The sequence below is a fragment of the Neoarius graeffei genome, chromosome 23 (genome assembly GCF_027579695.1).
Source record: "Neoarius graeffei isolate fNeoGra1 chromosome 23, fNeoGra1.pri, whole genome shotgun sequence".
Classification (NCBI taxonomy): Eukaryota; Metazoa; Chordata; class Actinopteri; order Siluriformes; family Ariidae; genus Neoarius; species Neoarius graeffei.
This window is the reverse complement of record NC_083591.1, coordinates 32,030,926-32,057,381: the sequence shown is the minus strand read 5'-3', so window position 1 is coordinate 32,057,381 and position 26,456 is coordinate 32,030,926. Positions and strand designations below refer to the sequence as shown.

Genomic DNA, 26,456 nt, shown 5'->3' with positions numbered 1-26,456 from the left:
AAAAGCTTGGGCACCCTGCATGGTTAGTACCTACAGTAGTAACACCCCCTTTGGCAAGTATCACAGCTTGTAAACACTTTGTAGCCAGCTAATAATCTTTCAGTTCTTACCTGGGGGATTTGCACACATTCGTCCTTGCAAAAGGCTTCCCATTCTACAAGTTTCTTGGGCTGTCTTGTATGCACTGCTCTTTGGAGATCTATCCACAGATTTTCAATGATGTTTAGGTCAGGGGACTGTGAGGGCCCGGGCAAAACCTTCAGCTTGTGCCTCTTGAGGTATTCCATTGTAGATTCTGAGGTGTGTTTTGGATCATTGTCTTATTGTAGGACCCATCCTCTTTTTAACTTCAACTTTTTTACAGATGGTGTGATGTTCGCTTCCAGAATTTGCTGCTTTTATTCTAATCCATGCTTCCCTCAACCAATGAAATGTGCCCTGTGCCACTGGCTGCAACACAACCCCAAAGCATGATCGATCCACACCCATGCTTCAGAGTTGGAGAGGTGTTCTTTTCCTGGAATTTGGCACCCTTTTTTCTCCAAACATACCTTTGCACATTGTGGCCAAAAAGTTCTATTTTGTTTTCATCGGTCCACAGGACTTGTTTCCAAAATGCATCAGGCTTATTTAGATGTTCATTTGCAAACTTCAGATGCTGAATTTTGTGGCTAGGACACAGGAAAGGTTTTCTTCTGATAACTCTTCCATGAAGGTCATATTTGTTCAGGTGTTGCTGCATAGTAGAACAGTGCACCACCACTCCAGGGTCTGCTAAATCTTTCTGAAGGTCTTTTGCAGTCAAACAGGGGTTTTTATTTGCCTTTCTAGCAATCCAACGAGCAGTTCTTTCAGAAAGTTTTCTTCATCTTCCAGACCTCACCTTGATCTCCACTGTTTCTGTTAACTGCCATTTCTTAATAACATTACAATCTGAGGAAACAGCTACCTGAAAACACTTTGCTATGTTCTTGTAGCCTTCTCCTGCTTTGTGAGCATCGATTATTTTATTATTCAGAATGTGAGGAAGTTGCTTAGAGGAGCCCATGGCTGTTGATTTTTAAGGACAAGTTTGAGGAGTCAGAGAATTTATACAGCTTTGAAATCTGCATCATCTGACCTTTCCTAACGAAGAATTTGAACAAGCCACAGCTCAATAAGCTAATTAAGGTCTGGAACCTTGGTAAAAAAGTTACCTGAGAACTCAGATGTATTGGAGTGCCCAAACTTTTGCATGGTGTTCTTTTTCTTTTTTCACTCTCCAATTGTACAAAACAAAAATAATACACAAATCTTGCAGAAAACGCTGAAAAGAAATGTGTTGTCTTTACCTTTATGCCTTTTGGTGATCAGTTCACCTTCTGCTCACTTAACTATTCACAGTAACAGACATTTTCAGTAAGGGTGCCCAAACTTTTGCATGCCACTGTATAAGGACATTTAAATAATTAAAATGGTTGTCTTTGGACTTATTTTGTTTTCAAAAGTGCTTTTTTTTTCCTTGTGTAACCCTTTGAGAAGCCCAGGCCTAAATTATTACTTCTACAAATTACTACTACTACTACTAATAATAATAATAATAATAATTCATCCATCCATTCATTATCCATAACCGCTTATACTGTGCAGGGTCGCAGGCAAGCTGGAGCCTATCCCAGCTGACTACGGGCAAGAGGTGGGGTACACCCTGGACAAGTCGCCAGGTCATCGCAGGGCTGACACATAGAGACAACCAATCACTCATACCTACGGTCAATTTAGAGTCACCAGTTAACCTAACCTGCATGTCTTTGGACTGTGGGGGAAACCGCAGCACCCAGAGGAAACCCATGCAGAAATGGGGAGAACATGCAAACTCCGCACAGAAAGGCCCCCATCGGCCACTGGGCTCGAACGCGGAACCTTCTTACTGTGAGGAGACAGTGCTAACCACTACACCACCATACCGCTGCTACAACCACTAATAATAATAATAATAATAATAATAATAATAATAATAATAGCAGCGGCAACAACATCATCTGCACATAAATCAAATTTTACTGGTGCAGTGGAAAAAAAATCATGCAGGTTTTGGCTCTTAGCTTGGCACACTTCACATATTTTGGCCCTTGGGGAAAACTAATTGGGGAACCCTGCTCTATAGCAAGTTCCAAACTGCCACTATTAAAGTAGAAGCCATTAATTTTGGAATGAAATATTGAGCATGCACATATGGAGGTGACGTTTGGGCGTCCACGTTCATGAATTTTGATACTGAATCTAGCTGCCTTTGGGTAGACTTCAGACCTTGAAATCATATACACTGTAAAGTAATTATGTTGGTACTACCTCTTGTGGCTCTCCGATGATTCCAAAAGGGCTGAATCCTTGCTATTGCCATTGGAACTTCTGGTTGATTCACTCCCGTTTGATGAGTTTCCATGTGACTCGTTGCCATGTGATTCATTTCCTTGCGATTCAGTCCCACTACCACTGGAACCACTGCTCTTCATCTCCACATCCTCATGCAAGGAGTGTGCCATCTTGCGATCACCGTGGGGTGAAGCAGAAGGGTCCTGACTGCTGCTGTCACTGCCCTCTGAGGCCAGTCCAAGCTCTTCTGCCTCTGCAAAGCTGCCAATTCGATGAAGTGTTGCCATGGAACTGCAACCAGAGGCCTGGTCCTGGCCCTCCAGAGAGGAAAACAGGTATGGTTTTGAGTTTGAGTCTTTAGACATAGAGGTGGATTTCTGCATTCGTGCTGTGAGTCAGAAAATTACCCCATCTTCTCAATGACGCTGTGACACAATGGAATCCAATTAGGCTTGGGCATCCTTTGAGAGAAAACACAAAGAAGAATACAAGAAACATCAGTGAGAGAAAATTGGGGTGACAGAAAATTGGAACCATAGAGAACTTTCCATAATACAAAAAAGTTAATTCAAGGACCCCACTGGGATAATATGAAACATGCTACATCATGACCTTTCATAAATGAAAACCGTTTCAAAGGTATTTGAACATGCAGAAAACACGTGATATTGCTCTTATAAACTTACCAAATTATGAATTTATATATTTTTTTTAAATCAACCATATGTTTCACAGTAGGATGCCACCCCACCCTTTGTACCTTGATAATAAGTCAGATAGATAACTTTCATACTCCTTGGTATATACCTAACTTTTTTTTAAGTCCTCAGTGATCAACCACTGAAAACTAAATCGAAATCGAAGTCGAGGCTGGCCCCATACTAGAGGATAATCAGGCCAGTTTTGGGTCTGATATGCCCCTTCTGATACTCACAGGGGCATTCCTGATTTGAGGCTTGTCGGAAGCAATTATCTGCCCAAATAATCCTGTAGTGTGAGGGGTTTTCTGACTGGATTGGAGCCTCCCCGATTTAGAATCGTAAATATCAAACATGTTTGATATTTATGACTAGAAATCATGGAGTGTGAAAGGAACAGTGATGGAATATTGAGCAGAGAGCGAGCTGACTGGGAAGTATCACCTTCAAGCATGGTAATGTCCCAAAGCATAAATCCAAGTCAACAAAGGAATGGTTTCAGAAGACGAAGGTCAATGTTTTGGACTAGCCCAGTTTAGCAAGGCAGTAGTAGGTCAGAGAATGTATAAAAATAACTACCGTATTTTTCGGACTATAAGTCGCACTTTTTTTCATGGTTCGGCTGGCCATGCGACTTATACTCCGGTGCGACGTATATATGTTTGTTTGTTTTTTTCACCCCGGAATAACTGGAGCTGATGCTGAGTCTGACGACAGCCACGCAGAAGAAGAGGAAACGGCGCTTCATCTGCCGCTGGAGGCAGAGTTGTTCAGAAGCGACACCGAGGATGAGGAATTCAATGGATTTGCTGATTTGGAGTGAAATCATCAGCTTGATAAACTTGATTGACCTGTGTTTTATTATTAATGATAGGCCTATAGTTATTTAAATAAGTTATGTAGTGATTTTAGGCAGTGCTTAATTTGTGAAGTGGGAGGTCCCAGAACGCAGGAGGTGAGTGGATCCGGCGACTCAAAAAAAAAAAAAAAAAGGCGGGGGATGGTTTACTATAACTTTACGCACATGCGCTTATTGTGTGTGTAAAATAATAATAATAATAATAATAATAATAATAATAATATCAGACATTATGATCTTAGAAAATGCTTTAGTGACAAACAGTTACAGACAGTAATATGTCATGATATTATATTATAAAATATTAATTTTTATTAGTCTATATATTAAATTATATATTACATTTATCTTCTAAAATAACAGACTGTACTCATCACAACCGGTTTATTTCACCATTGGAGATCAGATCACACAAGACATGAGTTAAATGACTCATTTTAAGGATTTAAGTAGGGGATTTAAAAGCGGTTGTTGTTGTTTTTTTTTTTCACTAGACGGTTGTTTTTACTACCGTACCTGTCTTTGCAGATGATATACCTATAGCCTACTTGACCTCTGATTTGATGAAATAAAATTCGACAAAAATGAAGAATGACACTTCTCGATGATGACTACAGCTTTAATAACACAGATGAAAGAACCATGGGGTGATAATAAGCCCTACCGGTAAAAATATTCTAAAAGCAAACTGATTAATGCATCAGTAATAGGCTACTAATATTAGTTATAATAATAATATAGGCTATTAGTAATAACGATAGTGATAGTATTAAAGATAGTAGTAGATATTTAAAATAATCAGACTAGGCTACTTACAGGGCAAAGGGCGCGTTATCACTGCTCAGCTGTTCGTTTATTAAATAAACAATGCAGTCGCGCAGTAACCACGCGCCGCTTATCAGATAGAATCACAGATTCTATGGATAGAATAACCCTTCAAAAAAGTGCGACTTATAGTCCGGTGCGACGTATATATGTTTTTTTCGTCTTCATAATGCATTTTTTGGCTGATGCGACTTAAACTCCGGAGCGACGTATAGTCCGGAAAATACGGTACATTTCTAATGATCATGGGTTTCACTCTTCCCTCCACCTGTGTACACAATAACGTGAGCTTGTAGCAGGAGCTTGCACTAGACCACCTCCAGTTCACACTGCAAAATGTATAAGGGTGGGTGTCCATATAGCATTTTTTTTTGCAAGTGCCAGCATCTCAGTTGTTCCCAATGAGGAGAGCACAAGCTACACTCAGCATCTTTTTTTCCCTCAAAGCGTTCTGCCTTTTTTTGTTCAGCCACTCCGAGCGCTTCAAACTCTGAACTTTGCAGAGTGAGTTTCGGTGAGATCCCAAATCCCCGGAATCAAGAGTCTGAAATTGTTCGGTATTATCACCAAGTGTGTGGTCCTGCGTCTCGATTGAATCGTCTGGTGTGTGGGTTCTTGCGATTAAAATATTAAAACTCCGTCAAATCTGTCGTTATATCTGTGGTTTCCTACATTTTTAAAATCGGTTAAGAGTTGAAAGTCCTCTAGTGTGTACCAGGCCTGAAACAAAAGCTTGGCAGATACTGGAAACAAAAACCTAAACAAATTTTATCAATGTGTTCACCAATAGACCCCTTGTGCGTGATGTCACGCATCACATAATTTCTCCAGGGGGGACAACTAGACACCGTCTTTCCTGTAAGCAAGGCTTAATCTATCTTAAATATGGTTCAGTTTTATGCTGCTTTTGGTTGTTCCAATCGTTCAAATAGAGAAAAAGTTAAGAGGTATTTCCGTCTCCCTGGAACTTTGTCTTGAACTTCTGATTGTGACTTAGGAACTTGACTTGGGCATTTCTTTAGAAAGGAAATACCTCTGATCCGGGAGTAGGAGATTTTTTTTTTTTTACAGCAGTAGGAAGAACCCAGTATGCCTTTTTATCTGTAACTGTCAGTGAATCCATTTGTTTCACTCCAGCTTCAAGCCTACCAACAACAATAACAGCTCTCTCCAAGGCCTGCCATACAGTCACAATCTTGCCATTTTTTTTCACTGACAATCCACAAAGTTAAAGGTTTTTCGGTCATTTTTTGCGAGTGGTTAACCTGGAATAGAATAAAGGTTGTATTCAGTCACGTGACGTTTGCTTGCGAGTTTACTTTCCGGTGACTGACGTGGTGGTCAGCAAACCAATTTGGCTGCCGTTATGCAAAGAGCTAGTGAAACCATCTCGGACTATTTTCGCAGTTTAGAGGCCAATGCATGATCATGATGCCTTCAGAAAGTTGCTCTTTGCAATGCTGTAGATCCTTACACGTTATCAAAGAAGAATTTTTCCGATAATTTGAATCTATCCGTTGAGTTCCCTGACATCTTAAACTACCTGCGTCTGCAGACAGACATCGATCTACACGGACACACAGATGATAATCTGGAAGAGCATGGAGGCGTACAACTTTTTATATGTGGCTGGATTAAAGATCTGGGGATCAGGACACTACAAGATAAATCCTGTATCATTTTTACCCAGGTACGTATGCATTTTGGGGCTTTTTGGAGGAAACCCACGCAGAACATGCAAACTCCACATAGAAAGGTCCTCTGTCAGCTGCTGGGCTCAAACCCAGAACCTTCTTGCTGTGAGGCGACAGTGCTAACCACTACACCACCGTACCGCCCCATAACCACTAAAACTCTAATTTACGCTTGTATGTATCCTTTGCTTCTTTCTGACTTAGATTATACAAGTAATCCAGTAGTAAAGCTTTTTTAGCTGTAGTTTTCTTCAATATTGCTTGTCATCAGTATGTAAACAAAGTTCACTTGTCCCCCAGGACAAGGGTAGCAGTGGTTGCTCACATTAGTGTGATGCCAGTGCAAGGGGTCTATACCGCACCTGGTTATTGTCAAACCTGAAAAGCTTCTACACAAAACATTTTTTCCCCCTCAACCGCGAACACAGATTTGACATGTAAGTGAGTAAGTCAGAAGCAGCCACAAGGTGGGCAGGATGTGGCAACAGTGGGCTTACAAAAGTTGACAAAGTTCAAATTTTCAGAAACGCACCACGTGACAAACACTTTTTGAAAACCTCCTGACTGACTAATTTGGGGGATGTTTGGGGGCCAGCAAGGAAAAAAAATACAAGAAAGTTTACTGGTGAAAAAAAATTGTCTTATTGGTATGCGAGTATAAAATTTCCAATGTATTGAACCAAAAATATTTTGGTTCCAAATTATTCCAAATTTGCAGTGTAAGATACAGTAACCACTCGGCTATTTCTGGGACATTCACGGTACGCCATGTGTCTACGTCTGCCAGGCTTGTAGTACTCAAGTCCAGGACACGGACTTGAGTCTGACTTGTGTCCTAATTTTAAAGACTCATGACTTGTCTTGGACTTAAGCACTGATGACTCTGACTCATGCATTAACAGCATGTTAGTTCAAATTCAGCATTCGGACTCATAAGTTGGAGACAAGGACTCAGATTTTTCTTTATTTTTTTGTAACACGCCATAATAATTTGGCATAAGATATATGTACATTAATTTTGATACTAATTTTGTGCAAGAGAATGCACATTCACCTGTTCATACGTCATGTTCAGGAACAAACTAATGTTAATGGCGCTAAAACGCCTGGAGAGAACGCCCCTAGAATTGTCTGTTTTGCTTATACAGATTTCTTGTGCAGTGGCACGGTGGTGTAGTGGTTGGCACTGTTGCCTCACAGCAAGAAGGTTCTGGGTTTGAGCCCAGTGGCCAACAGGGGCCTTTCTGTGTGGGGTTTGCATGTTCTCCCCGTGTCCGCGTGGGTTTCCTCCGGGTGCTCCGATTTCCCTCATAGTCCAAAGACATGCAGGTTAGGTTAATTGGTAGCTCTAAATTGGCCGTAGGTGTGAATGGTTGTTTGTCTCTGTGTCAGCCCTGCGATGACCTGGCGACTTGTCCAGGGTGTACCCCACCTCTCGCCCATAGTCAGCTGGGATAGGCTCCAGTTTGCCCGCGACCCTGCACAGGATAAGTGGTTATGGATAATGGATGGATGGACTTCTCGTGCAGTGGGAAAAAATGCACTGCTATGTGTTCCATATGTAGAAGAACTATTGAGGAGACAACGGGGACAAACTCGAACCTCAATCGTCATTTGGCAAGACTATACCTAGAGAAGGAAGTGACACGCTATGTTCATTGCTCTGTTGATAGCAGGGCTCGCTTTCTGACCGATGAACTAGCTAGTGTTAACCCTCTCTCATGTTATTTGCCCTGTTGATAGCGGGGCTTGCTGAGCAATGAACAAACTTTTTATCTGTAGCCTATTAATTAAAATAGGGCAGTCAAGCAGTAATGTTAGTCCAACACAGTAGCAGAGACGCTTTCACATAAAGGCAGCAACAGCCACCGTCAAATGGTACAGTTGGAGTCTTGTTCTCAGACTCGACATTTTCTTTAATGACTTGGACTTGAACACTGGAGACTCGAGACTGGACTCGGACTCAAGGTTTAGTGACTCGACTACAATACTTATGTCTGCATACAGACAAGTCACACAAGCAGTTGTCCTTCACTTTATTTTCTGCACCCAAAGCTAAGGCAAAATATGAAGGCAAACAACAAGCTCCAGACTTTATTTAAAATGCATTACTGATGATAATTAACATACAGTATATATAGAAAGAAAGCTAAGATAGACAGGTGATACTAGTTAAAATTGGTAAAAGCGTGGTTATTGTTACAGTGTGTGTAATGTCTGGACTGCTTTTGTCAAATCAGCACGACAAGCACTCCACACAGCACTTTGTCTGCAGAAAAGGAACATCACTCCAGCATTAGAGACAGAGCGAGAATTTGTTTATTTCAAATACATTCAGCAATAAAGAGGATTTAAAAAAAGAAACACTTTATAGAATAACTGCACATAACAGTTAAGAAAAAAAGTAATCAAATCTCTACAAGGCCTTAATTTAAAAGTGTGATCTTAAAGGGCAGTATCTGTCTGGTGACCTTCTTAAGAGAGAAGGTCACATTGCTGGCAAGAGCATCAAAGCTAAGTTTAGCTTAGCTATGGTTAAGAGGCTCTACACAAAACCTCTATCTGGGCCTTCAAAGGTGTCAGACCATGTGGTCTAGCTTCTGTAGCTGTATACTTTGCCCTTTAGCCTTGCTCTAGGCTTTTACAAAGGTTCTGTAGGTTATCAGACCAGACAGATCTGGTGTTTCATCTCCCAGGGTCTCTGCTGGCCTGCACTATTCTGCCATAATCTCTCCTCTGAGATATGACATTCACAAACATAACAGACCAGTCTGCAGATATTTCTATACACACACACACACACACACACACACTACACTATATGGCCAAAAGTATATGAAGACCAGAGTCCATCTCATTCCAAAACCAAAAGGTATTCAGTGAATTCAGGTCAGGTCTCCGAGTCAGCCACTCGAGTTCTTCCACACCTGACTTGGCAAACCATGTCTTCATCAAGATCACTTTGTGCACAAAGACACTGTCATGCTGGAACAGGTTTGGGCTCAGCCTCTTAGGTCCATCCATCCATTATCTGTAGCCGCTTATCCTGTGCAGGGTCGCGGGCAAGCTGGAGCCTATCCCAGCTGATTATGGGTGAGGTCCAACCTGAACAAGTCGCCAGGTCAGCACAGGGCTCACACACACAGATGAACAACCATTCACACTCACATTCACACCTATGGTCAATTTAGAGCCACCAATTAGCCTAACCTGCATGTCTTTGGACTGTGAGGGAAACTGGAGCACCCGGAGGAAACCCACACATACCCCTTTTCCACCAAATCAGTTCCAGGGCTGGTTCGGGGCCAGTGCTGGTGCTGGTTCACAACTCGTTCAACTTGCAAGCCAGCTGAGAACTAATTTGCTTTTCCATAGCTGGCGGTGCTAAGGGAAGCCACGTCATTACGTCGCTGTATACGTCAGTTACGTCGCTACGTTTGCATAAACCTTGGCGCAAATATCGAAGCAAAAACAACACGGAAGAAGCAGCAGCAGCAACAACAACAATAATAATGGATGACTTCACGTTTGTACAGCTGCTGCTTCTCGTCGCTTAAAAATGGCAATCTTTTGCGGTCTTGTTATTGTTGTTGGTCTTAACAACTCCGCCCCCCCACTGACGTAAGTGGTTCTTTCCTTTGGCCCAGCAGAGAGTTGGTGCTAACCTGGAACCGTTTTTTCTGGCCCCAGAGCCAGTTCTTTGTCAGTGGAAACAGAAAACCCGGTTCCAAACTAAGCACTGGCCCCGAACCAGCCCTGGAACTGCTTTGGTGGAAAAGGGGCATCAGACACGGGGAGAACATGCAAACTCCACACAGAAAGGCCCCTGTCGGCCACTGGGCTCAAACCCAGAACCTTCTTGCTGTGAGTAGGGATGTTAACCGATGACTGTTTGACTGGTGGTTGACCGAATCAACGTCAACCGGTTAATTTTTTTTTGGTTGTCGGTGAAAAAAAAAAAAATCAATCGTTTTGAAGCTGCCGATTTTGGAGCGGAGAACCTGGAATCAGAAACCCCCATTCAGTCATGTCCCGCCCTCCCTCCCCAGTTAAAGACAGCTGACAAATCAGAAACACCCATTCAGTCATGTCCCGCCCTCCCGCCCCAGTTAAAGACAGCTGACAAATCAGAAACACCCATTCAGTCATGTCCCGCCCCAGTTGAACACAGCTGCCACTCGGCGAAAGAAAAAAAGTGTAAACACAGGCTTTTTAGCTTACAAATTAATTATTATTAGAAGGCACATCGAGTTTAGTCCTGCCTTGGCCAGTGCATTCTGAAAGTATGTTTCGGTCTGTAGCCAACAATGCATGTTATTGCAGATCATATCTCTCCACACAAACTAAAGGCACAGATGCCGACTTTTTCACGGCTTTTTCATGGACTGTAACGGCATTTGCTTATGTAGTAATTTTAATACAGAATTTACTCTGATGAAATTATTCAGACACTCCAACGCCCCCCCCTAAAAAAAAAAAATCAGATCTGCACGAGCCGTGAAAAAGGCGCGCCGTTTGCATCCCTGTTTAAACTCATAGGTTAACCGACTTTAACCAGCTAATGAGGCTCGGTGGTCGTTCAAGATTTTTTTTAGTTTTCGCCATCCCTAGCTGTGAGGCGACAGTGCTAATCACTACACCACCATCCCATCATAGACACTGTCACAAAGCAAATAGCAATACAAACAACAATACTGTAGAATAACAGAATCCTTAAAAATGAATGCCTTTAATTAAACTGAGACATGTTGCAGTGTTATGCCATCTATGTCAGCTGAAAATGGAGAAATCTCTGGCTGGTCCTTCAACACACTCTCTCTCTCTCTCTCGCACACACACACACACACACACACTCACACGGGAGAACAACTTCACAATACTTGAGTGAAAACTTACAAACTTTACTGCAGTTTATTTTTGAGTATGTTAAAGAAGACAAAGTTGCATGTGCTGTTTTTTTTTTCTCCACTAAAGTTACTCAGCGTGTGCATGAGTTCCTGGTGAAAACTCTGCAGCTGAATTAAAGCGTGTGCCTGTTCTCGCGCATATCCTTTATTAGTAGTAGTAGTACTAAGGTGGGGTTTACATTAGACCGTATCAGCGGATCATCAGATTAACGTTTTTAAAAACGATTAGCGTGCACACAGCAACGCCAATACACGATTCGCGTGCACACAGCAACGCCAATACACGGATACGCTAATCACATGACTTAGACGGCACGCAAGTTGAAATGTGTCAGTGCGGCTCAGCGCTTCCTCCTCAGCAGCTGCGCTCCAAATCACTCCACCCTGAACAGTGAGTGCCCTCTGGAGGGTGCGCACTCCGGCCCTGCGCAGCTCACAGAGCGCGCGAGTGAAGCGCACGAGCAGTGATTCGGGACTGAGCCGCTGTGTGTGTGATCCCAGTGCATATCGGGCATGCGCAAGTCACTCACCACTTGCAAGTGGAAGGATGGCAAGCCTGAAGACAATCATAACTACACAATGGGCAGTATTTGCATCAGTATTTGCAGTATTTTCATACTTTTATACTCTTTAATGAAAGGTGATACAAGGCGGAAGTCCGCGCCGTTTTTCAGCAGTCGCGTCACATGACCAACGCCAGCGAATCAGGAAGGTGGATGTCACAGTGACGTTGTCCAATGACGACGTCAGCTAGAGCTCAGCACAGCGTATCCGCGTATCCTCAATGTTTACACAGCACCGGATCAGACACGAACTGGATTGAATACGTGGGCTCTGGCGGATTCCCGTTTCCCGGCGTTTCAATGTGAACGGACAGTGCATCCGCGAAGAAAACGAGACAGATACGGTCTAATGTAAACTTGGCCTAATACTCTCCGTGCATCGAGCTGCTGTGCTCTGTTTCTGCCCATGCAATGTCGTGTTTATGAAATTAAAGTGTGCCTGAGCACCAGCTCACACACACACACATGCTCAGCACAGCCAACCCAGTACTGACTCAACAATGCAGAAGTCATAAAAGAAACCTACGTAAATCACTGTAAGACCTTGATAACAGACTCTGAGCAAAAGCAAGTCGGCTGCGATCCAATTAACTACACAATCGGTACAAATGACAAATCAGTTTTACGTCATGGGGATGTCTTTTATGGTCAGGTTCTGACCTTTGCATTTCAGATAAGGTGATTATTTACTGATTGGGAGCCTGCCAGAGTAAGTGACTGTGTGCTAAAAATCCAGAGTAACCTAGTGACCCAGAGGAAAAGGACACAACTCAAGCAAAGTCCACATCAGTGTTCTGAAGTAGAGCCTCTGAAGGCTGCAGTAGCAAAAGTTACAGTGATTTCGATACAGTGAACACCTTGTACTCTTTACGACTTCATTATCAAGCTGTTAAACTTTGTTCTCGTTCAAACTTTCACATGCAAGAAGAGTTCAGAAGGTCAAGTTGCAAACAAGCTATCATTCTTCAAACACCGAAACTTCTACAGCTTTGCTGCTACAGAGACCTATAATCCAGAACTACATCTGAGACAAAAACATACATCAAATTTGGACAGGAGACAGCTGTTTAATTCTATGTGAATACAGAGGATTTTATTTCAATGCAATCAAATGCAAATCAGAAATGATTCCTGTTGATGAAGCTACCTTGCAAAAAGGAACAGAGTAGTTGTGACCTTAAAACTAGACGGCCTTTCGATTTCATAAAATCGATGAAATTTAGTTCCCTCTGAAATTTGATCATTGTGATATATGTTTATTTCTGTAATCGATAAAAAACAGGCCATTCTGTGGCTGGAAAGTTATTTAATTTGAGGGGATTCCCTCGCAAATAATGGGCATGAAATTGCTCGCTTTGCGCAGTCAAGCAGACAGAAGAAGTCCATGTGCGCATGCTCATGCCTACCTTCTTCATCTTTTGGGTTTGAGCACTGATGACTCGGACTCGTGCATTAACTGCATTCGGACTCATAAATTGGAGATGAGGACTCAGATTTTTTCTTTATTTTTTGTAACGCCATAATAATTTGGCATAAGATATTTATATCTACATTATTTTTATACTAATTTTGGGCAAGAGAATGCACATTCACTTGTTCGTATGTCATGTTCAGGAGCAAACTAACGATCGTGGCGCTAAAATGCCTGGAGCGAATGCCCCTAGGATTGTCCACTTTGCTAATACAGACTTTTCATGCAGTGGGGAAAAAAATGCACTGCTATGTGTTCCATATGTAGAAGAACTATCAAAGAGATGATGGGGACAAACCTCGGACTTCAATCGTCACTTGGCAAGATTACACCCGGAGAAGTAAGTGACATGCTATGTTCATTGCTCTGTTGATAGCAGGACTCATTGAGTGATGAGCAAGCTTTTTATCTGTAGCCTATTAACTAAAATGGGGCAGTCAAGCAGTAACTTTAGTCCAGCACAGTAGCAGAGACAGTTTCACATAAAGGCAGCAACAGCCACTATCAAATGGTGCGGTTGGAGTCTTGTTCTCAGACTCGACTTGAAATTTTTTTAATGACTTGGACTTGACTCAGACTTGACCACTGGGGACTCAAGACTGGACTTGAACTCGAGGTTTAGTGACTCGACTACAACACTGCTATGCTGTAATGCAGTGTTTTCCATCCTCCAAACACAACACTTCTCATTTAAACCAAAAAATTCCAAAAATTTTGGTCTCATCTGTCCACAAAACATTTTTCCAATAGCCTTCTGGCTTGTGCGCGTGATCCTTAGCAAAATAAGTGCTTTATTTTTGAAGCGCAGTGACTTTCTCCATGCAACCCTGCCACGTACACCATTGTTGTTCAGTGTTCTGATGGTGGAATCATGAACATTAGCATTAGCCAATGTGAGAGAGGCCTTCAGTTGCTTAGAAGTTACCCTGGGGTCCTTTGTGATCTCACCGACTATTACACGCCTTACTCTTGGAGTGATCTTTGTTGGTCGACCACTCCTGGGGAGGGTAACAATGGTCTTGAATTTCCTCCATTCGTACACAATCTGTCTGACTGTGGATTGGTGGAGTCCAAACTCTTTAGAGATGGTTTTGTAACCTTTTCCAGCCTGATGACCATCATCAACCCTTTTTCTGAGGTCCTCAGAAATCTCCTTTGTTCGTGCCATGATACACTTCCACAAACATGTGTTGTAAAGATCAGACTTTGATAGATCCCTGTTCTTTAAATAAAACAGGGTGCCCACTCACACCTGATTGTCATCCCATTGATTGAAAACACCGGACTCTAATTTCACCTTCAAATTAACTGCTAATCCTAGAGGTTCATATACTTTTGCCACTCACAGATATGTAATATTGGATCATTTTCCTCAATAAATAAATGACCAAGTATAATATTTTTGTCTCATTTGTTTAACTGGGTTCTCTTTATCTACTTTTAGGACTTGGGTGAAAATCTGATGATGTTTTAGCTTCGCAATCTTTCAAGCACCACTGTGTGTTATTGTGCACCTGAGACAGTAAACATAAGAAAACTAAAATGTAGGATAGGCCTGAAATATCAGTAGGACCGAATGAAAGGTAGAATTCTCCTGGCAGAAAAGTCAATTCACTGAGTGGGAGAGTATGCAGGACGTGAAAAATGCACATTCACTTCATTCACTTCTAGTAGTTAATTATTAATTGAGTAATGGTGACACCAAACTGGACTTGTGCCATGTTTTTTTTTATATAAATACTGTTACTTGGCATGCATCTGTAAAAAAAAAAAAATCCCACAGCATATAAAATGACAGACTGGTGTCTACAGTACCTTCAACATTTTTCGCATGAGTTTAGTTAGGTAAAAAAAAAAGGAGTCAGCAATAGTCAGTGAGAAGTGCTTTATTTTCTAAAAGTTGGCTGCAATCAGTACGGCCTCAGATTTGTTAATGTTGCGCCTCAGAAAGTTTGGACTCGTCCAGGTCTTTCGGTCTGTCTGTGTCTGTGTGTATGTATCTGCACGTCATCAGGATAACAATGGAACTCTAAGGAATCAATTTTGTGCCAAAATGTTCATACAATACTTTTGAAATATCAAACAAAAACAACAAATCAAAATACAAAAAAACAAGTCAATTTTTTTAGACTGGCAAACAAATTATTCGTGTAATCGTGCAAAATATCAGTCTATTACTCTTCAGAAACCTTTTATTTTTGTTCCGCATCGTTCTCAGTTTTGTTTGACGTAATTTATTTTGGTTGCGATTCCAGCTTTCTCGTTTGCGCTCTCTGACTTTTTGCTTGCAGTTTTGGCACAAACTTCACGTGTGGGTGGGCTGTCCAGGAATGCATTCCCATTGGCTAACTTGTGTTTGACTGATAGCTACACTCAGCGATTCCCCTGGAGGCTGTTGTGGCCATTTCCTACTCAGATTTTGGTGGACTGTTTGACGAGTGACCGATCCATTGACGGTACTGTAAACAAGGATTGAGTGGACTTCAGTGGCGACTATGATATTGAATTAATTCAACAAAGTGTAAGTACGGGACAAATGTGTTGTATGTGTTGCAGTAGTACACATTATGCAGGCGTGTTTAACATTAGCAAGACAGCTATTATATTGGGTAGTGGAGCTAAGTCTAACATTTGACTTGCCACGAAACACCTGCATAATGTGTACTACTGCAACACATACAACACATTTGTCCCGTACTTACACATTGTTGAATTAATTCAATATCATTGTCGCCACTGAAGTCCACTCGATCCTTGTTTACTGTCAATGTATCGGTCACTCGTCAAACAGTCCACCAAAATCCGAGTAGGGAATGGTCGCAACAGCCTCCGGGGGAATCGCTGAGCGTAGCTGTCAGTCAAACACAAGTTACCCAATGGGAATGCATTCCTGGACAGCCCACCCACACGTGAAGTTTGTGCCAAAACTGCAAGCAAAAAGTCAGAGAGCGCAAACGAGAAAGCTGGAATCGCAACTAAAATAAATTACGTCAAACAAAACTGAGAATGACGTGGAACAAAAATAAAAGGTTTCTGAAGAGTAATAGACTGATATTTTGCACGATTACACGAATAATTTGTTTACCAGTCTAAAAAAATTGACTTTTTTTGTATTTTGATTTGTCGTTTTTGTTTGATATTTCAAAAGTATTGTATGAACATTTTGGCACAAAATTGATTCCATAGAACTCCAGACCACGTAGTCTGATGATAATGACAAGGTAGAGTATCCTTCATGAACAAGACAAGTCTGACCTAAAGCCATCAGTTAAAACATTGCTCTCTGCCAGAGAGAAAACATTAGATTCAGGAGCAGACAGCACCCATAAGTTCGACCACTTTTGTGAGTTGGTGCAGGAGTATGTCTATGTCAAAAGAAGAAGTTCAGCAAAAGAAGTTCAGCAACCCAAGATTAGCTGCAACCAACAAGTTGCTTGAAACACTGACAAGAACAGTTTCAGTATAATGGTCCTAAACTCTGAATGAAAGTTTTCATAGGTCAAGTGTTCTTTGGGCTAAGCTGCTACCACATGCTCGTATGGAGAGCTTCCCCAGAAAAGGCCAGTTGGAAACAGGCCTGTAATTACTGAGCTCCTCTGGGTCAAGCCCTGGCTTTTTAAGAACTGATTGGCAGCCAATTACAAGTTGGTGGGAACAGAGCCAGAACTAATGCCGCTTTTCCACTACAAACGCGGCTGAGCCGTGCCGTGCTGAGTTGGGCTGAGTGGGGCTGTTGGAGTTGCATTTCGACTACAACCGCGCTGAACCGTGCTGGCTGGAAGTGGGTGGACACATTGGGTGGAGTTAGCGAAAGTGGGTGGACGTCACGTGATGTCGTTAAGCAGCGCAAACAGTGACATCAGTGAGCTTTTAAGCGGTAGTCTCACGACCCGAATAGTAAACAATAAACATGGAGGACATGGAGTCGTTAGTGTTGCTGGTCTTGGTTCTGTGGCTTGTTGTCACCGACAACGCCAACAGATACTGGCAAGAGCGTATAGATGAGGCGAGGCGCATAAAGCTTCAGAAATTCTCGTAATTCGTAATTCTTCTTCTTCCGGGTTTACGGTGTTTACAGATCCCAGCGCGCTCGCGGGGCGTGTGTGGGCATGTGAGGACACTCCTCCTCACCAATCAGTGCACAGGGGAGTGTCTGCTCACGCCCCCAGCCTCACTCGGCTCGGGTTGGCTCGCTTCAGCCCCACTCCAAAACCGTGCGAGTTTTGGGGGCTAAGCAGGGCTGAAGCGAGCTGAGTCGTGCTGCTCTGAGGTAGTCGAAACGCGAGCCGTGTCGGGCTGAAGTGAGCTGAAGTGAGCTGAAAAAGGGTAGTGGAAAAGGGCCATAAGAGAGCAGCATTAGACATGAGTGTGCACGATGAATAAAGGTACAGTTATTAAAGTCATCAGAACTCTTTTTTTTTTAAATCACTCTACAGATTTTGCATTAGCAAACTTTTTTGCAATTATTATGATTATTACATAGACAAGTGTTTTAATGGGAAATACGCCACTCGTATTTTTCATATGAACTACATCTGGGACGTTGAGTAACGTATTTTTCAATATCTTCACTTGTGAGGAAATCAGTAAATTGTTTTGATAAATTTGGGTACTTTGTTTGTAAATGTGTCTATATAATAAAAAGAAAATCACACATTGGCTTGAAGATATGAAGTTTAACTTCTCGTGTTGAAAAACTCGGATTTTTCATATGAAATACATTGCAGATCTGAGTGACACTTTTCCCGATATTTCACTCCGATGACGTCACTCCAAGCATTTTCCCACTGACTTGACGCACGGTGTCAAAATGGCAAACCGGATCGAAATTAAAATTCTCTTGATTAACTTGTGGTTTTTTTTGTTTTGTTTTTGTGGATGTATCCAAATAATAAGAAAGAATATTACACAGTGGCGTGAAGATATGAACTTTATCTTCTCGTGTTGAAAAATATTTCACCATGTAATGTATATCTTCTTCTTCTTCTGGCTTCTCCCGATTAGGGGTCGCCACAGCAGATCTTTCGTCTCCATTGCTCCCTGTCCTCCGCACCCTTCTCTACCACACCTGCCACTTTCATGTCCTCTCTCACCACATCCATGTATCTCCTCTTTGGCCTTCCTCGTTTTCGTTTGCCTGGCAGCTCCATCCTCAACATTCTCCTTCCCACATGCTCTGCATCTCTTCTCAGGATGTGCCCATACCATCTCAGTCTCATCTCTCTTAGCTTAATTCCCAAGCTCTCCACATGTGCTGTCCCTCTGATGTGCTCGTTCCTTATCCTGTCCAACCTCCCATCGCAAACCTTAACATCCTCAACTCCACCACCTCCAACTTTGCCTCCTGTCTCTTTGTTAAGTGCATGGTCTCCAATCCATACATCACACCTGGTCTCACTACTGTCTTATACATCTTACCTTTCACTTTTGCTGGGACTTTCCTATCACAAATGATATTATGCAGAATTTAGTTCAGCCTTTTGGTCCGGCCCTCCACAAAAATTTTCTGTTTCTTATGTGGCCCCATGGAAAAAATAATTGCCCACCCCTTGCTATACACCAATGCAACCCATCTAACTTGAAGGAGTTGGAGCAGTTTTGCCTTGAAGAATGGGCAAAAATCCCAGTGGCTAGATGTGCTAAGCTAACAGAGATGTACCCCAAGAGACTTAATTGCAACAAAAGTTGGCTCTACAAAGTATTGAGTTTGGGGGGGTGAGTACCTATGCACGCTCCAGATTTCTGTTTTTTCATCTTAATTATTGTTTGTGTCACAATAAAACAACAATTTTCACCTTTAAAGTGGTAGGCATGTTGTGTAAATCAAATGGTGCTAACCCCCCCCCCAACTATAGGACTCCCTAAAGTGAATGACGCATGAAATGGAATGACGAATGACAGGTAGTACATTTGAACAATAAATGGTCCCTTGTCATTCAGATTCTTACAAATGGAATAACGATTGAAATCTTTAGTTTTAGACCTCCCTAGGATAAGATAAGTGGGTGCTTGGTGGGATATCAGCTTTTACAAATGGAATGACAGGGTTTCTATATGTATTGACTTACTTTGAGCTAATGTTGTCAGTGATATCACCTTTTACAAATGGAATGATAAGGTTTCTAGGTAGAATGACATACTTTGAGGCAATGTTATCAGTGATATCAAATTAACAAATGGAATGACATTGCCCATGTTTACATTAGACCGTATCAGCGGATCATTAGATTAATGTTTTTAAAACGATTAGTGTGCACACAGCAACACCAATACACGATTTGCGTGCACACAGCAATACCAATACACGGATACGCTCGGCTCCGCAGGCATCCTGCGCTCCAAATCACTCTGCCCTGAACAGCGGGTGCCCTCTGGAGGGTGCGCACTCCGGCCCTGCGCAGCTCACAGAGCAAGCGAGTGAAGTGAACAAGCTGTGATTCGGGACTGAGCCGCTGTGTGTGTGATCCTAGTGCTTGGGTGGCCAACCCGCGGCTCGCGAGCCGCATGCGGCTCTTTGCCCGGTGTCATGCGGCTCTTACGTTCATATCGAAGTTTGTGGGGTTTTTTTTATGTGCGTATGCGCTTTGCTTGAGTTCAGTATGGTATTTTCGTCAAATGCATCTTCGCTTTGCTTGGGTATATTACGGTATTTTCAGGTCATGTCAAATGCGCATGTGCGTGAGATAATCGCTAAGTTTTTGGGCAAGGTGTATCTTGTGTCAAGTAGCCTCTCAAAATGGCAATGAAAAAATGCACAGCAAAACGAAAATATGAAGACGAACATAGGACATTTTTAACAGAGTGGGAGAGTTTATACTTTTTTGTTGAACGTAATGGCAAGCCATTCTGCCTTATATGTCAGTTGTCATTAGCTCATTTCAAAGCTTCCCGCCTCCCTGAATAAGCAAGGAGCCAGATATGCAACACTAATTGAAAACCTGCACGAAAGCTTTGTAACCCGGTTCCGTGATATACTGTACAACTGAAAAGGCCACAGATTACGTTCCTCGTCGACCCATTCAATGCGGAGATGGACTGTTTGAAAGCCCCGCTTGTCACAGATGAGGCTGGGCTGAGTTGGAGATGATCGATCTTCGTGAGGAAGACCAACTGAAACCTGTTTTGAGGGAAGGCACCATTGAGTTTTGGAAAAGTGTGCCATTGGAAAAATACCCTAATGTGAAACGGGCTGCGCTTAAGATACTGTCAATGTTTGGGTCAACATACGTCTGCGAGTCTGTGTTCTCTACCATGAAACACGTGAAGTCAAAGCATCGTTCTGTTCTGACTGAAACCCATGTGAAAGAACTGCTTCGAGTGGCAACAACAGAATACAAGGCAGATTTGAAGAGGATTGTTCAAGGCAAGGAATGTCAGAAGTCCCACTAAGCAACATGCATAGTAAGTGAACACAATATTGATTGCTGTAAATGACTGGCCTGTGGTATTAGTACTGACTGAAGGAGTAAATTTCTCTCATGTTGGCGTGTGACATTTACTATTAATCTGGCTGAGCAGAGGTGCGTGAGCGTGTGTGTCTGTGAGTGAGAGAGAGCGGGGGGGGGGGGGGGGGGGGCGGCGATGTTCATGTGCGGTCATGTGTATGGCGTGGCTTTTTTTTGGTAATGCTATGAGTCCCACTAAGCAGCATGCATAGTAAGTGCACACAATGTTCATTGTTAAAAATGACTGGCCTCAGCCTGTGGTCTTAGTACTGTAGGAGTAAATATGTTGGTGTGTGACATTTACTATTAATCTGGCTGAGCAGAGGTGTGTGTGTGTGTGTGTGTGTGTGTGAGTGAGAGAGAGAGAGAGAGAGGAAGGGATGGGTGATGTTCGTGTGCCCATGTGTATGATGTGGCTCTTTGCAGTAATACAGTAAAAAATGTGGCTCTTGGTCTCCAACTGGTTGGCCACCCCTGTCCTAGTGCATATCACTTACCACTTGCAAGTGGAAGGATGGCAAGCCTGAAGACAATCATAACTACACAATGGGCAGTATTTGCATCAGTATTTGCAGTATTTTCATACTTTTATACTCTTTAATGAAAGGTGATACAAGGCGGAAGTCCGCGCCGTTTTTCAGCAGTCGCGTCACATGACCAACGCCAGCGAATCAGGAAGGTGGATGTCACAGTGACGTTGTCCAATGAGACGCCAGCTAGAGCTCAGCACAGCGTATCCGCGTATTCTGAATGTTTACACAGCACCGGAGCTGACACGATCTGGATTGAATACGTGGACGCTGGCGGATTCCCGTTTCCTGGCGTTTCCAGGCAGTTTAATGTAAACGGACAGTGCATCCGCGAAGAAAACGAGACAGATACGGTCTAATGTAAACGTAGCCATTGTTTCTAGGGTTAGGGTTAGGTTATAGGTGATATCACTGATAACATTGCCTCAAAGTATGTCATTCCACCTAAAAACACGGTCATTCCATTTGTAAAAGGGGATATCACTGATACCATTAGCTTAAAGTATGTCATTCCACCTGGAAACGCTGTCATTCCATTTGTAAAAGGTGATATCACTGATAACATAACCTAAAAGTATGTCATTCCACTTAGAAACAATGTCATTCCATTTCATGAGCTGAAAGCATGTCATTCCACCTACATTTCAATCGTTATTCCATTTATAAGAATCTGAATGACAAGGGACCATTTATTGTTCAAATCACTAGCTGTCATTCGTCATTCCATTTCATGCGTCATTCACTTTAGGGAGTCCCCCAACTATCCATTTTAATTCCAGCTTGTAATGTGACAAAACAGAACAAACACTTGGTCATGGAAAATGAGGTCACAGGTGCTGTGATTCTGCTGAGAGAGAAGCAGCTGACCTTCCTTTTACATCAATGCATGTACAGTCCCTTGGCCAAACAGGCTATTCATAAGGTCCAGAGACAGGTTCATTCATTCTTTCCATTCACTTTGCCACTTTAAAATAATCTGACATCTTTTACTTATTAATGACATTTTAACTTGATTAAATACATAGTACCATGGGGACTCCTAAGAATTGAGTTTCAGTAAGAAATGTGGAAAAACACATTTACTTTTTTTTTTTCAGTCTTGAGTCCTCTGCCATTTTCCAAGCTGAGATCTTCAGTTATCAGCTTCTGTAATGGTCCAATGGAGCACTTGCATGTGACGTCATAGCCGATCCAGATTGTGACAGACGCCATCGTGTCGGTCAAACGCCATATTCCGCCTTCTACTTCTACTTCTACCTTTTCTTCTGGAAAACCCTACTATATACAATTCTACTCCAACGGCTGCGGCTACAAGCTCTCCCTACCTGTGCACGTTTTTTATGTTTTTTGTGTGTATTTTTGCGTGTTGTTCGTCTGTACCAGACTTCAATATCCACTACAGCCGTATGGACTTACTGGACATTGGTTTCCAGCAGAAAATGACGGTTTGTAGCGATTTCCATCGCATGCACAACATTCCGGACGAGAAAAAAAAAAAACATTCCGGACGAGATTGCGAGACCAGCGGGGTCTCCGTGGATTGTTATCGGAAGCAAAGCGAAGGAGGCGGCGTCGGGAGCAAAAGCGAGGCTGCAGGCAGAGCCGGCCTGTTGACTAAGCTCAGAAAACAGCCACTCAAATCTCCACTGCCAAGCCTCTACCTCTCCAACGCCAGGTAAACAAGATGGACGATTTGGAATTACCTTATTCTATTCTATAATCGGCTGGTCAGTGCTATACTCAATACTTAAGTGACTTACCCATCCAGTGAGGATTCTTGTTTACAAGATGCCACATCTGAGTCGCTGACAAATCCTGAATTTCTGTAAAGAAAACTGTCCAGAGATTCATAAGCACGCAGTGCTTCACCACTGAACAGCGAGGGAAAGTTAATGAGGTAATATACACGTCCGGGTATTCCGCTGACAGTTCAAAATCCGGTCGTGAAAACTCCGTCCGGAAAGCCATAAGGGTCACAAATCTGTAGATCGTTTATTTTAGACATATATCTAGTTATCTGTTCATTAGAAAAATGAGCCGTGTAGTCCGTCGGTTGAAATTGATCCATTCTGTACACGAGTGCAGCAGTATTCAGCGGTGTTTTTGACCGACAAGATGGCGGTTGTGTACTTTCCGGTCACGTGACTGCAAGATCTCTATAGGAAAACAATTACAGGAAGGCTTTACTGTATGTAAATCATTTTAGGGATCCAACTGATTATCAGGACATGACAGTTTTGCTTCATTATCAGTACCAATGGAAGAAGAAGAACAGGTCTTTTGGATTTTTTTAATTAATGTGGGGGGGGGGGGGGGGGGGAGTATCATACCACACTGAGAGCATTCTGTCTTGCTAAACTCTAGGCTGGAATTTCCAGTTTGTCTCTTTTCCATAGACCATTAAATACATACATTGCTCTTTTGGAAAATGGAAATCTGACGTAGGCGGCATGGTGGTTAGCGCTGTCACCTCACAGCAAGAAGGGTCTGGGTTTGAGCCCAGTGGCTGACGGGGGCCTTTCTGTGTGGAGTTTGCATGTTCTCCTGGTGTGTGCGTGGGTTTCCTCCAGGTGCTCTAGTTTCCGCCACAGTACGTGCAGGTTAGGCTAATTGATGGCTCTAAATTGACTGAGTGTGAATGGTTGTTTGTTTCTATGTGTCAGTTCTGCGATGATCTGGCGACTTGTCCAGGGTGTACCCTGCCTCTCGCCCATAGTCAACTGGGATAGGCTCCAGCTTACCTACAACCCTGCACAGGATAAGCGGTTACGGATAATGGATGGATGGATGGATGGATTGTGTGACAGTTTATTTTCCCCACATGATACGTGTTACACTGCCCCGGTGTCCGATCAGGCACTAAAATATCATACCCACAGACCGGAGACATCACTAGATAGCCAAGAGGAGATTTAATACTGAATACGTTTTTTTTTTTATTTTAACATTTTATAATTTTAAAGATACAAAATTTTAACAATCAACTGCTTGCTATCAGTTTGAAATTCCGTTTATTAAAAAAAAAGATATCATGATATCCAGGATACTGTAAGGCAGCTGGGCCATAGAAGGTTCACGCTGCACGCTGCATGCTGCACGCTACACGTTCACGTGAAGAACCGGACCCTGGGCCATTAAACTTCAACTTTTCTCGGTAGTCGTCCATTTTATCTCCCTAGACCCGTTCTGATTGGCTGGCGCGGCGGTCGTGCATGCATTGACTGGAATTTCCATCTTCACGCCTAGAAAAAAGTGTGCATGTTCATTTCTCGCTTCACGCGTGAAGTGTGCAGCGTGCAACGTGAACGCCGTTCTATGGCCCAGAGCAAGTCATGCTACGTTTGTCCACTTTTCTTTACACGCGTGTAGCGTGCAGCATGCAGCGTGAACCTTCTATGGCCCAGCTGCCCAACATATCCCAATATCAATATTATACTGTCATATTGCCCAGCCTTATTATAATGGTTAACCAAGCCTCAAAGAACAGTAACATGTACAGACAGTGTATGGACCCTTCTGTATACTGTTTTAAGTGATATATCGATGTAAAAGCCCTGGCTGTTTAGATCGAGAGTTTCTGTGCATGTACTGCATGTGTGCGTGTGACTCCTGGCCAGAACCCACTCTCTTGGAAAAAAGTGCATTTCCCTTTCAATGTACGTCATCAGTGTTTCCTCCACGCCTAAAGCTGTGGTATGCAATAACACAGTAACCACGATGCTATTGCATACCAAATCTGCTCTTTATTCTCTCATGTACATTTCCATGGAGTCATCCCTCTGGAGAACGTGAACCCACTGCAGTCTGCATGAGTGAAGAAAACCACTCAATAAGATCTGGGACTCAAATTGTAAATGGTTATTTTATGACTTCTATGACTTGAGTGCACTACTGAGCCAGTAAAAAAAAAATCTAAATTTCAAACATTACTTTTCCAACAACAAAAAAATGCATGTTACAGGAAAATCTTTTTATGGCAGTAAAGAAGCACCATATTACAAATTATTATACATACGGGCCACTTTTTCCATGGAATGTATTCTACTGTGTATATTGTACTCTATTGTATGTATTCTATTGTGTATTCTATGTATTCTACAAGTATTCTATTCCCTTCTAGTGGGTTTATTGATGGCATGTAAAATGGTTAACAGATCGCTTATCCTCCATGTATTATGCCGCTCTCCCCAATGGAGAATGAGCGTGCAATATTGTTATAACACTGCACGTTGTCAAGACAACACGTCGTCACACTTTGGAGCTCATGCGAAGATCCAATGACAAAACATTTCTGCTGTGCATACGCACAATCATTTCTTTGTCGGCCGGGAGAGAGAGAGAAGACAGGGTTAATTCAGCACTCGGATTAAGCATGAAATAAACTGAAAACTGAAACCGAAGACGCGCTAAACATCTGAAAGGCTACCAGAACTTTATTATATATTCTTCACGCATATTTACAAGAGAAAAACATACCAACGGACATCGAAAAACTGGAAAAGAGACACGTCGGAGATGTAAAACTGTGCAACTGTGACAGTTTGTACACAAACATGGCCAGAAGGTTTGCATGATTAAAAGTGGAAGATTTAAAGAGAAAGACATGCTGGACACCTGAAAGGCTACACAACCCAAAAGGCTCATCATACATGGCTTATAGCCTACTCGGCACTACGTGCCTCGTCAGCTATCAGCTCATATACGACTCGACTTTGTGGAATAACTGTTAAATATAATCACTCAGGTCCTCGATGTATTTCATATCAAAAATAAGAGTTTTTCAACACGAGAAGGTAAACGTCATATCTTCAAGCCAACATGTGATTTTCTTTTTATTATACAGACACATTTACAAACAAAAAGTACCCAAATTTATCAAAACAATTCATTAATTTCCTCACAAGTGAGGACATTGAGAAATAGGTTACTCAATGTCCCAGAGGTAGTTCACATGAAAAATACAAGTGGTGTATTTCCCAAGAAAACACTCATGTCTATATAATAAAAATATTACAGAAGCTAGAAACAGAGTGTGATACAGGTATGATGTAGAGCCCTGCACTCCCACGGGAGTCCCGTGGGACCCGACGCAAAGCAGTGCGGCGCGGG

At 42.4% G+C, this 26,456-nt stretch overlaps 1 protein-coding gene across 1 annotated transcript in view; it reads right to left on the bottom strand.

Moving 5' to 3' along the window:
- Positions 1-26,456, bottom strand: part of per2 (period circadian clock 2) — a 120,991-nt gene that overhangs the window by 83,913 nt on the left and 10,622 nt on the right. Inside the window, exon 2 of the mRNA XM_060906088.1 lies at positions 2,332-2,816. Coding sequence (XP_060762071.1) covers positions 2,332-2,738 — 407 coding nt within the window. The 5' untranslated portion in view covers positions 2,739-2,816. The remainder of the gene's footprint in view (positions 1-2,331; positions 2,817-26,456) is intronic.